This window comes from Podarcis erhardii, assembly GCF_964252035.2.
Source record: "Podarcis erhardii genome assembly, chromosome: 2".
Lineage (NCBI taxonomy): Eukaryota > Metazoa > Chordata > Lepidosauria > Squamata > Lacertidae > Podarcis > Podarcis erhardii.
Genome location: NC_138498.1, coordinates 78,183,438 through 78,197,698, shown reverse-complemented (window position 1 = coordinate 78,197,698; position 14,261 = coordinate 78,183,438). Strand labels below are relative to the sequence as shown.

The 14,261-nt window shown below is 38.7% G+C and overlaps 1 protein-coding gene across 18 annotated transcripts in view; it reads right to left on the bottom strand.

Moving 5' to 3' along the window:
* The window catches only part of ATP2B2 (ATPase plasma membrane Ca2+ transporting 2), a 368,365-nt gene that overhangs the window by 74,740 nt on the left and 279,364 nt on the right, over window positions 1-14,261 (bottom strand). For 11 of the 18 annotated variants that reach the window (XM_081847766.1, XM_081847763.1, XM_081847761.1 and 8 more), the window contains 3 exons: window positions 9,832-9,954; window positions 7,492-7,524; window positions 5,221-5,316 (listed from right to left, as the gene is read on the bottom strand). In XM_081847766.1, coding sequence (XP_081703892.1) covers window positions 5,221-5,316; window positions 7,492-7,524; window positions 9,832-9,954 — 252 coding nt within the window. The remainder of the gene's footprint in view (window positions 1-5,220; window positions 5,317-7,491; window positions 7,525-9,831; window positions 9,955-14,261) is intronic. The other 7 variants (XM_081847764.1, XM_081847765.1, XM_081847760.1 and 4 more) reach the window with 4 other exon arrangements.

The following is a 14,261-nucleotide window of genomic DNA, read 5'->3' as shown; positions in this document are numbered from 1 at the left end:
GCCTTCCTGAAGAGCTGGAAATGGGAATTTTAACCTTTTATAATAGAGTACTGCATGTATAGCCCCAGCTGTGAACCACATGTGCCACTTATGCACACAGTTTTTCATCCTACTGGGAATACACATGCAGAAGCAGTGTTCCGTGTGCACAGCATCACAGGTGGGATTAGGGCAAAGGTGGCTTAGGCTAAGGTTCTTTTTTTAAAAAAAAATATTCTCTGCATTTTTCTCCTTAAATCATTTAATAAAAAAAGAAATATATTTTCATTTATTTTCCTCTGTACTGAATGTTTTCATGTAATGTTAAAATTACAGTACCAACTGTTCACTTTTAAAGTTTCTGTCTGGAGAAAGCTGCTGCTAGATACAAATGGCTGCTTTAAAAAAATTCACCAAATGTACATAGAGAAATGCTGAATCTGGCACAGAGAAATATTGAAGCCAGTTGACAGGTGTCTATGGAATGGGATAGCAGTTGCATGTTAATATATCACAGAGATAAATAAAAGGGATGTGACAAGGAAAGTCTCAGCAATGAAGCATTTTTGGAGATCCAGAAATACTGGATAAATTGCCTCTCTTGAGAGGTAAAACTATGTATTTCCACTAGACAGTGTGATTTGTACACATATACTATATTACTAAACTGCAGAAATGACTATTAGGGAGTATGTTACTTTTTCTTCTAGCCCAATACTCCATTGTAAAATGTATAATAAGCATATACCAAAGGCTGACAGACATGACAGAATTAGACAATACCCAGGGGTCTCCAGATTTTTTGAACTCATTTGGGGACTATGCAAAACATTGGGGCAGAATACACACATACTTACCACAACTACACATATATGTGCACACATAACATAACGGTTATTGAACAATGCAGTTGGAGGGAATGTTAACCCAGCAGCAATCACCAGGAAGATCTTGCCCACTCCTGCAACAATTAGGCTTCAAAAAAGCCTTCTGAACAAATGGAAGGCTTTTCCTCAAGCCTAACTAGAGTGAGGCAGAAGCAATTTCAGATTTGCAACTGAAACGATAATATTGGTGGACTGTGGACTCAGCTGGGAGATAGGTAATCATCTAAAATTGGGAAGAGCTACCTCGGAAGCACAGGGAGACATGGAAGGAGTCTCACACCAGACCTATATTTCTAGCAGATGTTAATATAATATTCCTGATACAATACTTAGATTTCATTAAATAATGACACATGACTATTTAGCAGTTTTTTGGAACTATAGGTAAGTTAAGTCTTGTTGTTGGTCTAGGGCAGGATTCATCTAACAAGTTCCATCAGAGGAAGCCTTGCACAAGGACTTCTGCTTGTGCAACAGGGCATTCCCCAACTTCCCCATGTCCTCCATGTCTCCCAAAATATCTGCTTTGATCATTTTGAAACCTATTCATTGGGAATTCAAAGGTCTTTCTTAAACCCACTACTAAAATGTCTAAGGGAGCAGACTACCCTTTAATCCGGGTAGGGAACTTTCTCAGCCCGAGGACCCCCTTTCCTTATGGTTGACCTTCCAGGGGCAACATAGGAGTGGTAGGCACATACCCACACTTTCTCATATACTCAGATGAATCCACAGATAAACACAAATATGATGCACTCATTCATGCATTCGCTCACTCACATACATTCCAGCCCCCAAATTAGGCAGTGGTGGGTGTAGAGAGCTGACTGCCCTGTGCCCTGTGTCCATGCCAGCGTCACACCATGGAAGACTCAAATTCAGTTGATTCACAAGTCACCAACTCAAGGGAGAGAGCCTTCAGTACTCCTTTCTATATCATTCTAACCCAAGGACATAGTTCTTCCAATAATTCCTTGGGAATTATTTTCCTGTAGCTTTCCTTACTCCACAGCCACATATATGGTTCTTTAAAGATTGCAGGCAGCACTTTGGGGGTGGGGGGTGGGGTCAGAGTGGGAAAGGAAGGCCAATGGGAACGGAAGGCCTTTGTCAGCCTTCTTAAGGCTTTGGATGACTCTTCTGGTACAGCCTAACTTGACTCAGGTAATTGCTACCACTTCCCTAGCACACACTGAGACCTTGCAGAATGCAATGCTGGCAGCACCCAGCAAATGCTTCCATATTGCAAGGGGCAAATGGGTATGATCCAGGAGATCCATGAGCTGGATCATTTAGCATTTTTAATGTTAATGACAGTTGTGTTGGAGAGAGGGACTCAGTTTAAATTGGAACTGTAGCACAAAGGAAGACTTGTACTATTTCTTCCATGCTGTTTTCCTGCTTGAAATGCACCCCACCCCCCAAACAGCTACTTGCCCTGTGGGGTGGGTGCATGTTTGGCCTTGGAGGACAAATAGTGGTTCTGGTGGGACATTTCAATCAGCTGCTATTAACATTTCAAAAATCCATGGGAAATACTATTCACCAAAGCCTCAAGGTTAGCTTTATTTTTATTTATTTTTTTAAAAAGTAATACTTCCATAATGACAAGTAATGAAATATGTTTTAATTTATGATAACAGAAATTAAGTTGCCATCTTTCAAAACTCAGACATAAAGTAGAAGCACAAAGTTCAGTCTTGCGTACTTAATATTTTAAAGCCATAGTGTGAAGCAATAGTCATGGACTACTGCATTTAACAAGTATTGGGAAGTATACATTTCTAGACTATTTAAATGGATTGTTTGTACAGACTGTTACATATATATAGTGTGGGTATTTTTGCCTGTTTGTTCATTGGGGATTATAGGATTAAGTTGGAAACCTTGCAAAGGCTCAAATATCAAGGCAGAAAAACTCCACTGCAGATGTAGAGAATCTAAAGGGGATCTGTGTTTTATATTGTTGCTTGGAAATGACAAGCTATCCTAGAATAGGTATTGTCTGACAGCAATATGCATGTCACAGTAAACACAGAAATATTTTATATCCCACATGATTCGGTACAGGAGTTGTCAACACGGTGCCAGGTGGGGCGATGACACCCAGCAAAACTTTAAATGGTGGCCCTGGGCAGGTATCCCAAACTCTGAGTTTGCATTAAAAAAAAAGTAAGTCTCTAGCTCTCCTTGAATAAATGTTATGGGGCAAAATGTACAGGTACATTCTAAGCAATTTCTGTGAAATGAGAATGAGTGAAGTGTGTCCACTTTGTATATTTTTCCTGGTACTGAGGAATGCTTCTTGTTACTATAGACCTGTGTGTGTGTGTGTGTGTGTGTGTGTGTGTGTGTGTGTAATCAATATTATGTGATCTGCACAATCAGGACAAGCAAACTATAGCTGACTTCGCATGACAAGCATAAGGTTCTCCAGAAAGGTTGTCTTTCTAATTTTGTATTATTCCACACAACTCATGGCCACCATGAGACAAGCCTTTCTAGAGGTGTAGAATGTTTATACGTGTTCTCTCTCTCTCTAGCTACTGTTGATTTTAATTATCATTTGAATGTTTTTAAATAGCTGCTGTTAACTGTTTTGTTTTATACTTCTGTAAACTGCTTAGAGGATTTATTCCAATCAAGCAGTATATAAATTTTGTTAAATAAAGTAAAATACGTACATTAAACTTTAAAAGAGAGCTCAAGTACATGCCAGGCACTATAGTGGCCACCCCATTATAAGTAATAGTTCTCTTTAAAATGTAGGACATACACTAAATATGCTTTTGTATCAGTGCCAGGCTACCTACATATACAACAGGCCCTTTCTTAATATACTGTCAAAGCCTCCTTATGAAGGTTGCATTCATTTGTCTGTCAAGGAACTTTTGCAGATGAGCCTAACATGACGATGCTATCAATTTCAGCCTCCATCTCTCAAATACAGTCCCATGCTGAGCTAAGCAGACCAATTTGGTTGCACAGCAAGTATTCACAGCTCCCTAAGGGATGATTTGTGACTTGTGATCACATCAAGAGTGTGATTTTGCAAGTTTCAGAAGGCTTTGTTTCCAATATGATTCAGCAGCAGAAAGAATGAAATTATAGCATGTTCAAATTTATTAAGATGGTATTGTTTTCATATTTTTACCAGGAACAGAACAACTATGAAATTAGTTATGTTACTTAAGAGGGTCTAGACTTGTTTTCCGATAACACACTGTACTACAATTCCCATCAATCCTGACAATTTGTCATGCTAGTTGGACCGATGGGAGATGGACTCCAACAACATCCTGAGGACCACAAATTCCTCATTTCTGATCTTTAGGATTTCCTGCTTTTGGGGCTCCAGAAAACACATTTAACATTCATTTTTTAAACTTTCTACAGGACATGAAGTGTATCCAGTTATAAATAGGATTAATAAACATTGTATAACATCCATGCTTTGGTTACTATTTAGTGGTATCATAAATAATTCATTACTACTTAGATGCTAAAAGCACAATAATGTAATCAAGCAAAGATATTATAATAAGTTTAGAGAAAAAGCAAGTGTTCTATCCAAGCTTGAGATAAAATACACCCATTCATACTTACTATAAATTTATATTATTATAAAGCAGTTTATTGTATGGGCATGCTAAGAAATGGAGTCAAGAAGCTGGCCAAAGTCACATTCAGAATTGCAAAGGTGAAGTTGTATTTGTTGAAAGAAAGAAAGAAAATGTATGAAACCATATCCAAGCACATGCACGGTAGTACACAGCAATAGTTTGCTATCTACTATCATTGCCTACAGTAAATGCTTAGCTCAGTGCTGAGTCAAAAGGTTGTGGGAACGCACAATAAAGCACTACAATGCTACTGGTAGAGTTTAAGCCAGATTCCTGACCCCAGCAGGATTGTTTTCCCAAAGCTATGTTGAGACTATGAATGCTTATGAGAGTGCCACACTGGAACAGTAGAATGAAAAACAAAATCATGCTCTCTTTCAAATAGACATTGGAAAGCATGGAAACAACAGCTTTGCACTGAAAACCTTGTGAGGAAATGTGGATTTGGCAGATACTTGCTGCAGTAGTTTGTTTTTAATAGTTTGAATCAGCAATAAAAGATTCCTTGATTCCTACTTGTTCACATCAGTGAGAAGCAAATATTTTGGCTGGCTAAGACCAAGTGGGATTTTGTGGCATCTCTTATAAGCTGCGATACAATAGGAGCTCTCACAGGGTAATAATCACATGCACATACAACATCTGTGCCGTTCATAAGAGAAAGAGGGAAGCTTATAGAGTTAAGGAGAGAAATCCATCAAATAAAAACAAGCTAGGTGTTCTTAACGTACCATTGACTAAGCTGGCATTTGCATTATCTGTGGCATTTGCACCTGCTGCCCCATCTGTAGTTGAAGGAGGATGGAAGGAGGTATGGGAAGAATCTACTGAGTAATAATGCATAAAAGGAAAAAAAAGAATAAATCATAATAATATGAACAAATTCACATGACAGAAAGGATAACATTTATGGACTAATGTGGCTTCATTTCTCTCTCTCTCTCTCCAAAACAGAGTTGTTTTAAAGTAAGCAACATAATGTCTAAAAATGGATGTTATTACAAGAATGTCACAAGAGTGGGGAACAAAAACTCATACATGGAATATTATAAAAGTAAATATGAAAGACATTTAACAGAGTTAACAGAGTTGGTGAGAAACTGACTTTACATAGTACTTCTAATTCCTCTGCTCCTTCACGCAGACATTCTTAAGATGCCTCACTTTTAAAAAATAATAATAATAATAGGTTTTGATTTGAAGTGTAAGGAAAAAAAAGTATTATTTAAGCACCTGCATTTCTCAGGACATCCATAAATAACTACAATATTACGTTTACTAGAACTAATATGCTTTATTTATCTATGCATCTAAAAGGTATTCTATTTAAATCCTTCATTCATTTTAAAAATAATAAGGCACATTTTCCAGTGTTACATTCAAAAGAGATTTTGGGAAACCCAAGAGTACAATCACGAGCCATATTAGGCTCTTTATTTTTGTTTGTGTGTGTGTATATCTATATACCATTCAAGATTTGCTAAGCAATTGTATTACCAATTCTGTTTTTCATTGTGCATTGAATGATGACAGAAAATCAAATCAAGTCAATCACAGTTCTAAAATGTCAGCAGTTTCCCTTTCAAACAAGGGGTGGCAGCGGGGAGTGGGGGTGGGGATAGGTCAGGCAAGAAGTTCCTTCACATCAAGAGGAAGCAAAAGTTCCCAGCAGATTTTGCATTGATTGGAATTTAGCTGTGCTAGAGCTGAGTGAATAATCTGCAGTGAATAAATGATCTGAAACTGTACAAATGTTTCCAGCGACAGTTTTGGCTTCAAATATTCAGTGGTTCATTTTCAGTGTCACATAAATAATGCCTTGGGCCAACATGCTATTTAGATAAATAAATTGTCTGATCTTAGATTTGCTTTTCAAGTACTAGATGTTTAAAGTTAAGATGGTACCATGGAACTCCAGAGGTCAATGAAGTTGGGCATGTGCTAGAACACACAAGCTGGCAGGAGGCTCATCATCAAGCAGAGCCCCCTAATTCCCATCTTAACATTTTTTTGGGGGGGACGACTACAAGTGTGGGGATGAGGCTCACTAGGAGCCTGGCTGCTTCCTTTTCTGGTCTGTCTGGATGTCCCCTTGTAGGGCTTGCGGAGGTCAGCCAGCCATATCACCAAGGCTTAACTGAGAACAAGTACTGCATCAGTGCTATAGCTTGGGGTCATCCAATAAAGTTGGTTGACAAGAGATTAAAGACCGACAAAAGGAAGTACTTCTTCATCCAGAACAGAGTTAATTTCTGGAATCCACTGCCACAGCATATGGCGGCTCAGCCACTAGCTTTAGATAGCTTTAAAATCCAAAGGGATTAACAATGGCTGCTAACCACAATGACTGTATGCTACCTCCAGGAGCAGAAACAGCATGCCTCTGAAATTATTGGGGACAACACTAGAAAGCTTTTGCCTTTTGCTCTGCTTATGGAATCTGCAGAGGAATCTGGCTGGCCTCTGTGGGAAACAGGATGCTGGGCTAGATATGCATGTGGTCTAATCCAGCAGGTCTTATTCTATGTTTATTTAGCTTTGTGTTTACCCTGCCTCTGCCCTAATAAGCCTAATGGTCCAATGGAGATTCCAGAAGACAAAGTAGGCCCCAAGTTCAGTGAGGCTTCTTTGAACTCTTCAAGAGTTCCTCTGCCTGCCTAGCACTTCAGCCCACCCACTGGAGTCAGACTTCTGGTTTACCCACTAGCTGCCATTTTGTATTAACATGTAAGTGAAAAATTAAAAATCATGGCTTCCATTTTTAAATGAGGTTTTAAAAGTCCATATTTTAAACAAACTTTTCTGAAGTAATTTGTTTAGGGAACAGCCACATAAAATGGGCAAAAAGAACTCCAACTGAAATTTCCTTTCAGATTCCAATCATGTAGTGAAGACAAGTTTTCTTGACTATTCACTCAGGTCTTTTCCGCACCCTCATTTTTGGGAAAGTCCCAGTTAAAAGCCTCAGCCTTTCCTCTGATATGGTAGGTTTCTTACTCTACCTGGAAGCTGATGTCCATCCTCCTGTTTCACACCTGTATGATGATTTTTACAAAATGTTAATGAGGAAGAAACGCATACATATAGAGAAATGCAAACACATCTGATTGGTAGGCTTTCAGAAAGCTGCAAGCATACATAACACTGGATGTATGTTTGAGCTTAGGAAATAGGGACATAATCTAATGAGCGCTGTTGCTGTACAAACACTGCTCATTTCAGTGGGGCTCATGCCAGACTCATCCACAAGTTCTGTTTAAATAAAGAGTGTGTTCACAGGAACAGTGCTTGGAAGACTGACATTCCATGCAGCCTGATCATTACATCACTGGAGGCTTACTTGAATGACTGAAGAATGAGTCTTGAAAGCATTTTGTTAGGTGTTTTATTGGATGTGTAATGATGTTTTATGGAAGTTATATGATAAATATGGCCCTCTTTTTTCACCTGTCCCTCAGTTGCTGGCGTAGACTGACAGATTGTCTCTTTTAAAAAATTAAAATACAAGACAAGGAAGAATAAACACTAAATGAAGAAAGAGGAAACACTGGGAAGAATTACACAGGATCTTGTCACAGAGAAGCAGGCCCAGACTGTAGACTGTGACAGGCTATGTGAAAATTACTAGTGTGTCTTACACAATTCTTGCTTAAAATATATTAGCTATAAAGCCCTCAATCACCAGCCATTGTTTTCTGAGAAAACACATTTTAATCCCCGTTTATCACATTAGCTTTACATGTAATGTAACACTATTAGTCTACATAGAGATAATGTATACTGCGTAAACCTAGAGTTAATGTGTACTGTAAGTGTAGGGAATACTGCAAGAACTACATTGAATATTCTGTACACCAAATACAACTTCCTACACTTTCTTGGCAACTGTATTTCACTTTGTCCTAGTTTTGACTGATCTAGTCTAATACTAAACAAATGAACTCTAGAAGTATGCCTACCATATAGACATACTGAAATTTATTATCATTGCTTGTCATAGTAAAGCTTCTGCACAGGTCTGATATACCTCTGGGGATAAAAAAAATGCCCTTTCTGATTTAGGAGTGTAAGAAAACTGTGTTCATGAAGAAGATTGCACACATTCAATATATTTCCCTTATTTTTATTTGCACTCACGTAAGACTATAACATGACCTGCAATGGTGCAAAGGGTGACTGTCACAGACGTGGTCAACTTTGCTCTGGATCATAACCACATGGACTGCAGTTTAACTAGATATAAAACCATCTGGCAAAAGTATAAGGTAAGTGTGTACATGTTTATCAAAAATTTGCTTGTTAACCATACCTATATCAATGATGCATGGTTTGATAAAAGAAAGGAATAAATTGTTTAAATAAGGAATGCAGGAATTGAATTGAATTGAATTGAATAATCAATAATCAATCAGTTGTAGTGAAGATTTATTGGGAAAAGAAACTTGAACAGATCCCTATTATTATTTTAGCTTTCATTTTCATGAAGGCTGCCTGAATCTGGAAATTGAAGAGTGATCTTCACATAACTTCCCATGAAACATAAGTGGCTTTCTTTCCAAGAAATATTCTACAAATATTCTACAAAGGAGACCATCTCAGTTCAGCCTACTTATAGGCATGGGTTGGATCAAAATACTCTGTTCTGTTAATGGAATGGGCTTCCATTCATGAGAAGAGAGTTCTGCTCATGGAAGCGCCCCTTCTGTAAGTGGAAACATCTCCTATCCAGAGAATAGACTGTTTAGATCCAACATTTAGATTGTGTTTAGAAAGATAAGTCCCCATCATATACAGATAATTGGAATGGTACCAGTTACTAAATTAACAAAAGCTGGATGAATGTTAGTTGTATGCTAACATCAAGTAAAATATGAACTGTGCACAATAAAATATGGCACAATTTAAAATTATGACATTAAATTGAAACATAAAATCCAAGACTACAACAATTTCAATTATATCTCAAATGTGAGGATAAAAATTATGAAAGTAGTAATTTACTTCTTTTTTAACAACAGCACTCAATTATGTTTGTTGAAATCTCTCTTTGTTATGATTTTGGGATATATAACACAAAACTTAGCTTGAGATTGTGTGGAACGTAGGTGAGCCCGGAACTTTTTTTTTTTACTTTTCCCTTCTCATATTTTACATACAAAATGTATAATGTTCAAAATAATACTTTAGTATACATCTAGCATATGAAAGTTGTGACTGTCATAGGTCCTGCCCCCCAAAATGATGGGACTGAATCAGAAATAAATGCTGTGTAGTTAGTTTGTGTATCAGTTTTATGTAATAAAAACAGACATTGAGGAAATTTGATATGATCAAATTTGCACCTTTCTTATCTTTCTTCTCCTCGTCTTCACCAGCGCCTAGCAGAGTAAAGATGATCCCTGTTTGAGAATTAACTCCTACAGCAGTAACAACCATTCTTCCAGAACCTTCCATGACATGTGTACCTAAAAAAATTAAAATATAGATATTAATACTTTCTGCTTTGGGAGGTAATGCTGCACAATATACTATGATACTTAAAAAACAACCAACCTTGTCCCTGTGATATGATCAGGTTTCAATCTAAGGTCACAATGCAATCCAGAATCAATTTTGTTTAAGACCAGAGAAGTCAATGAGCTTTAAACATTCTCCATTCTGTGGTGGAGTGTGACTTAAAGTTTCATCTTAATAGCTGGTGCAGTGGCTAAAATGAACCCAGGAAGTAGCCAAGTAACAACCTCTCACCCGCAGTCCCACATTTGCAATATGAAGGTAATGATTACAGGGCTATTAGACAAGTGTCATACAAGTCCAAGTAAGTCCAAGATAAAGAGTGAATGAAAATGTAAAATATAAGATCAGCAAAACCAGAACATTTCATCTAACACTAAAGCACTGTCTTCATAGGAGAGAAGAAGGAATCAAAGCAACTGACTGGAACTGACATCCCATGCTACACTGTGAGGGCAGTTTTCTTGTCCCTTCAGCAAAGCGCAGGAAAGAGCATTACCAGATTGCCTTGCCCAAACACAGATATGTTCACTGACTTGACAGAGCGTATTAGAAGACATAATGGAATTGCCTTCACAGTGCAGTCCAGGAAGACAGGGAGCATTATTGGGTAGCCTTGATGATGAGGTGGGGGGAAGGGTGCCTCTCTCCGTGGACTTCACTGCAAGACCAGTTTTATCACATCTCACAGCGGGGCGAGACAGAGAGGATCACCCAGACAGATGCCTTGGCAATGTTGGGAACTGTTTCCTTCCCTGGCTGTCACACAATCTGTGCTTGGGGCTTATCCATTCCCCTGGGGATCCCCAGTCTTAACGCTGAATCTGAACAAAAAGTAATCAGGTTTTCTGCAGATTGCTATTTGTTCCAATTTAGCACCAAAGAATGGGTTTTCTGGGGGAAAGTGGCAGGACAAAGGCTTGGACCTGTGCCTAGAAAGTGTGGGACAAGCTGAAAACCGCTTAAACCCATGCTTGCTAGGCACAGGGCAAGTAGAACTGTAGATGAGCCCCTACTTTCATTGGAGTAAAAAACATTTTGCAAAAAAGGATCCTCTGTTTTCACTCAGAATTTTTTTCCTAGTCCCAAGGATCAGTATCAGCTCACATCTATATCCATCAGATTGTGCAATTCTGGCTATAATCCACTAGACTCCCACCTAAAAGCAAATCCCTCTGGACTGAGTAAGACTTATTTCTTAGTAAATCCATTGGACCTGTCTGAGTAGCGCACATTTTCATTGCAATTTTCTACCCCTTGTTTAATTTAAGCTAATGGCAAAGCTTTTGTACTGACTCTGTTTTTCAAAAGATATTGAGATGTCTGATGTTATCTCCTGCCTTAAAGCATGCGTAGGTAATTTCAGATATAGTATGCAATTTAAACGGCACTAAAGTGGGCTGTACATTTTTAATGGATATAATTCATTAATATTGCATCAGGCCTGTGAATTCAATTTCTTTTACTTCTGTTCATTAAAAGCTACTCCACTGCACTGAGACATGGGATGTTGGTCTGAACCAAAGGGGTCTAATACCAAGGCTTCCTGAGGCTCCCAGCTGCTCCTTCAAACCATCCTGTACTTGATTCTACAACTGAACCATCTCCCAGTGTGTTTCCACAATATACCTCCCACATGTAAAATCTGAATATTATTCTTACAAACCTTTAAAGGAATGCGTAATATAAACTGTGTTCTTTACTGCAGTGGAGGACAGGGCGGACTTTTTAAAATCAAACTTTTTAAAATACAAATTTTGGTTGCACATGCAAGAACTTAGCTTTTGTTGTATGGCACACTCTCCCCGATAGGTTCAGGTGTGTTACTCAGTTCTCTCTAACTTGCCTACAATTCTTTTCTCTTTAACTTTCGTACTGTCCAAAAATGTTAGGTTCTTTAGGGAATGAGCTTTCCCCCATCCATCTGCTATTGTCATCTTGTACTTCTCACTATAAATACAGTTCTCACTTCTGTCAATTATGCATAATTTAATTGCTTCCCCTTATCATTGCTGCTCCTATCTAAAAATCACCCTTTGGGCCCTTTTCCTAGTATGTCACATTTATAATTTCATTACGAATACAAAACTCAGTGAAGAAAAAAGGGAGTTCTTTGTCTTTGCTTTCAGACATATGGTGCCACGGATACTTTTCATGATAGCTTTTTATGTCACTGTTATCATCCAATCTTAAAAAAACTGAAATGCAATCTGATTCTTCTGATAGCTTCTCTCAAACACCTGGGAAGCCATTATATCTTTGAAGCTAATACTTGCTTGAATTCATCCACACATTTTATGTATATTCGTGGTGGTTTCATTGCATTAATTTATTTTATTTTCGTAACTGAATAAGTATATCCTTATTTTTGTAAGCAGAAAATCTTTTTTCACATGCTATGTGATTTTTTTTATTTCACCTTTTGCATTAACCATTTCTCTGTCTGTCTGTCTGTCTGTCTGTCTGTCTGTCTGTCTGTCTGTCTGTCTGTCTTCAGCCTGTGAGCCCTGATTTTCCAGTAAAGGGTCCTGATCCCAGATCAAGCACTTTCTCTAGGCTGCTGTGCATCACAAGTCTTTTTGCAATTCTTGCAGGGCATACCACCACTGACACTGGCAGAGAGAAGAAGACAGGCAGAGACTTCATCAGACAACAGCTCCTGTCTCAGCTGGACTGTCTCCTCCCAGGACCATCTAAGACCAACTGTTTTGTGTGACGACTATGTTTCACACTGTTGCACACTTCTGGTTTAGCTGGATTATTTTTATTTAAAGTTAGGCTCCTATTGGGATATAAAACTACTAAATTAAACAAACAAAAAATGCCATCTCTGAGACATTTTCCTCACATTTAGCTTATAGTGAGCCTAAAAGAGAAGGAAAAACCACAATCTTCAGGGCCGGCACTAGCATTAGGTGGGATGAGGCTTCTGCCTCCAGCAGAGGAAGCCCTGAGGCTGCACCCCTGCAGGTGCTCCACCTGCTCTGCTGCATCCACCAGTGGCAAAAAAAGTGGCACCAACATCAGTGATGATTTCAAGTGAGATCTCAATGAATTTGGCCAAGGTCTTGCTGAAATTACCGAGACCTTACCCCAAATGCTCTCTGCCAGTGGCAGTGGCAGAGCAGGCAGTATAGATGGCAGGGCAGGAGCAGGTATGTCTGTAGCATCAGACACGGTGGCACTTCCTGTTTCGCCCCGAGTGGCAAAGCGGAAAGCGCCGCCCTGACAACCTCTATAACAAAACTTACAGAAAATGGAGAGGTTAGGAGTGTGTAAATGGAAAAAAGATAAACCTTTGTTATTCCTGTGGAACTAAAACTTGCCACGATAGTATGCAAACACAGATGTTCTACCAGCAGATATAAGCAGGTCGTGGTTCAGTTATGCAAATGAAAGAAATAAGTAACCTTGTCAATGCAATGAAGCAGCTGGAAAAAAAAAACATTCAAAAGTGAGGACAAATTCAAGCAAACATCTGCGTGTTCAGTGAAATCAAAAGAGCACAGGGCCTCTTAGGTTGGAAGCTTGCTCTTTCTGTTTAGCAAGAAACCCGTACTGGAACATTTACTGCCAGAGAACCAAGAGTGAATTTGAGTTGTTTTTCTCCAGGCAGTGACTGACCTGATTCCTTAATATAGCTGCATTTATTTATTTATTTAGAAACTAATAAAGCACAATGACCACAAGCATTTCTTTGCTTCTCGACGAACTAATATCTATTTATTTCAGGTTTTTCAGACTCATGCTATATTCTGATGTGCTTTCACTGTATAACTCCTAAGTTGTCTTAAAACAAAGTGACCAGCTTGCCATTTCTGAGACCAGAACTATGCATTTGGTTGCCAAAGCAGAAGAATGCTGGAATGGAGCAATTTGCAAGACAGAAGCAGTAGACAGGAGGGGCACGTGACCCTTATCTCTACTTGACGCTCCCCCCCCCCCACACCGCAACTCCTCCCAGCTGCATGTGGCAGTTTAAAATTGATTAAATGCATCATGTGTGCATGCTTTTCGTGTCATCTGCATAGCACTGTCCTCATCCAAGTGATAAGTCACACTTCACTCCGTTTAATGTGAATTTTCCCAATGTGTGGATAACGCAGAAAAGAAAAAAAGGATCCAACATAAAATTGCCTGTCACCCCATTGTGGACATACTGAAGTGCATTTAGTGTTGGTAGTTGGGTTTTGTTGCTCCTGCTGTTGTTTATGTGTGTGGGTGCCATCTATCATCATGTCCCTACTTCCATTAGTTG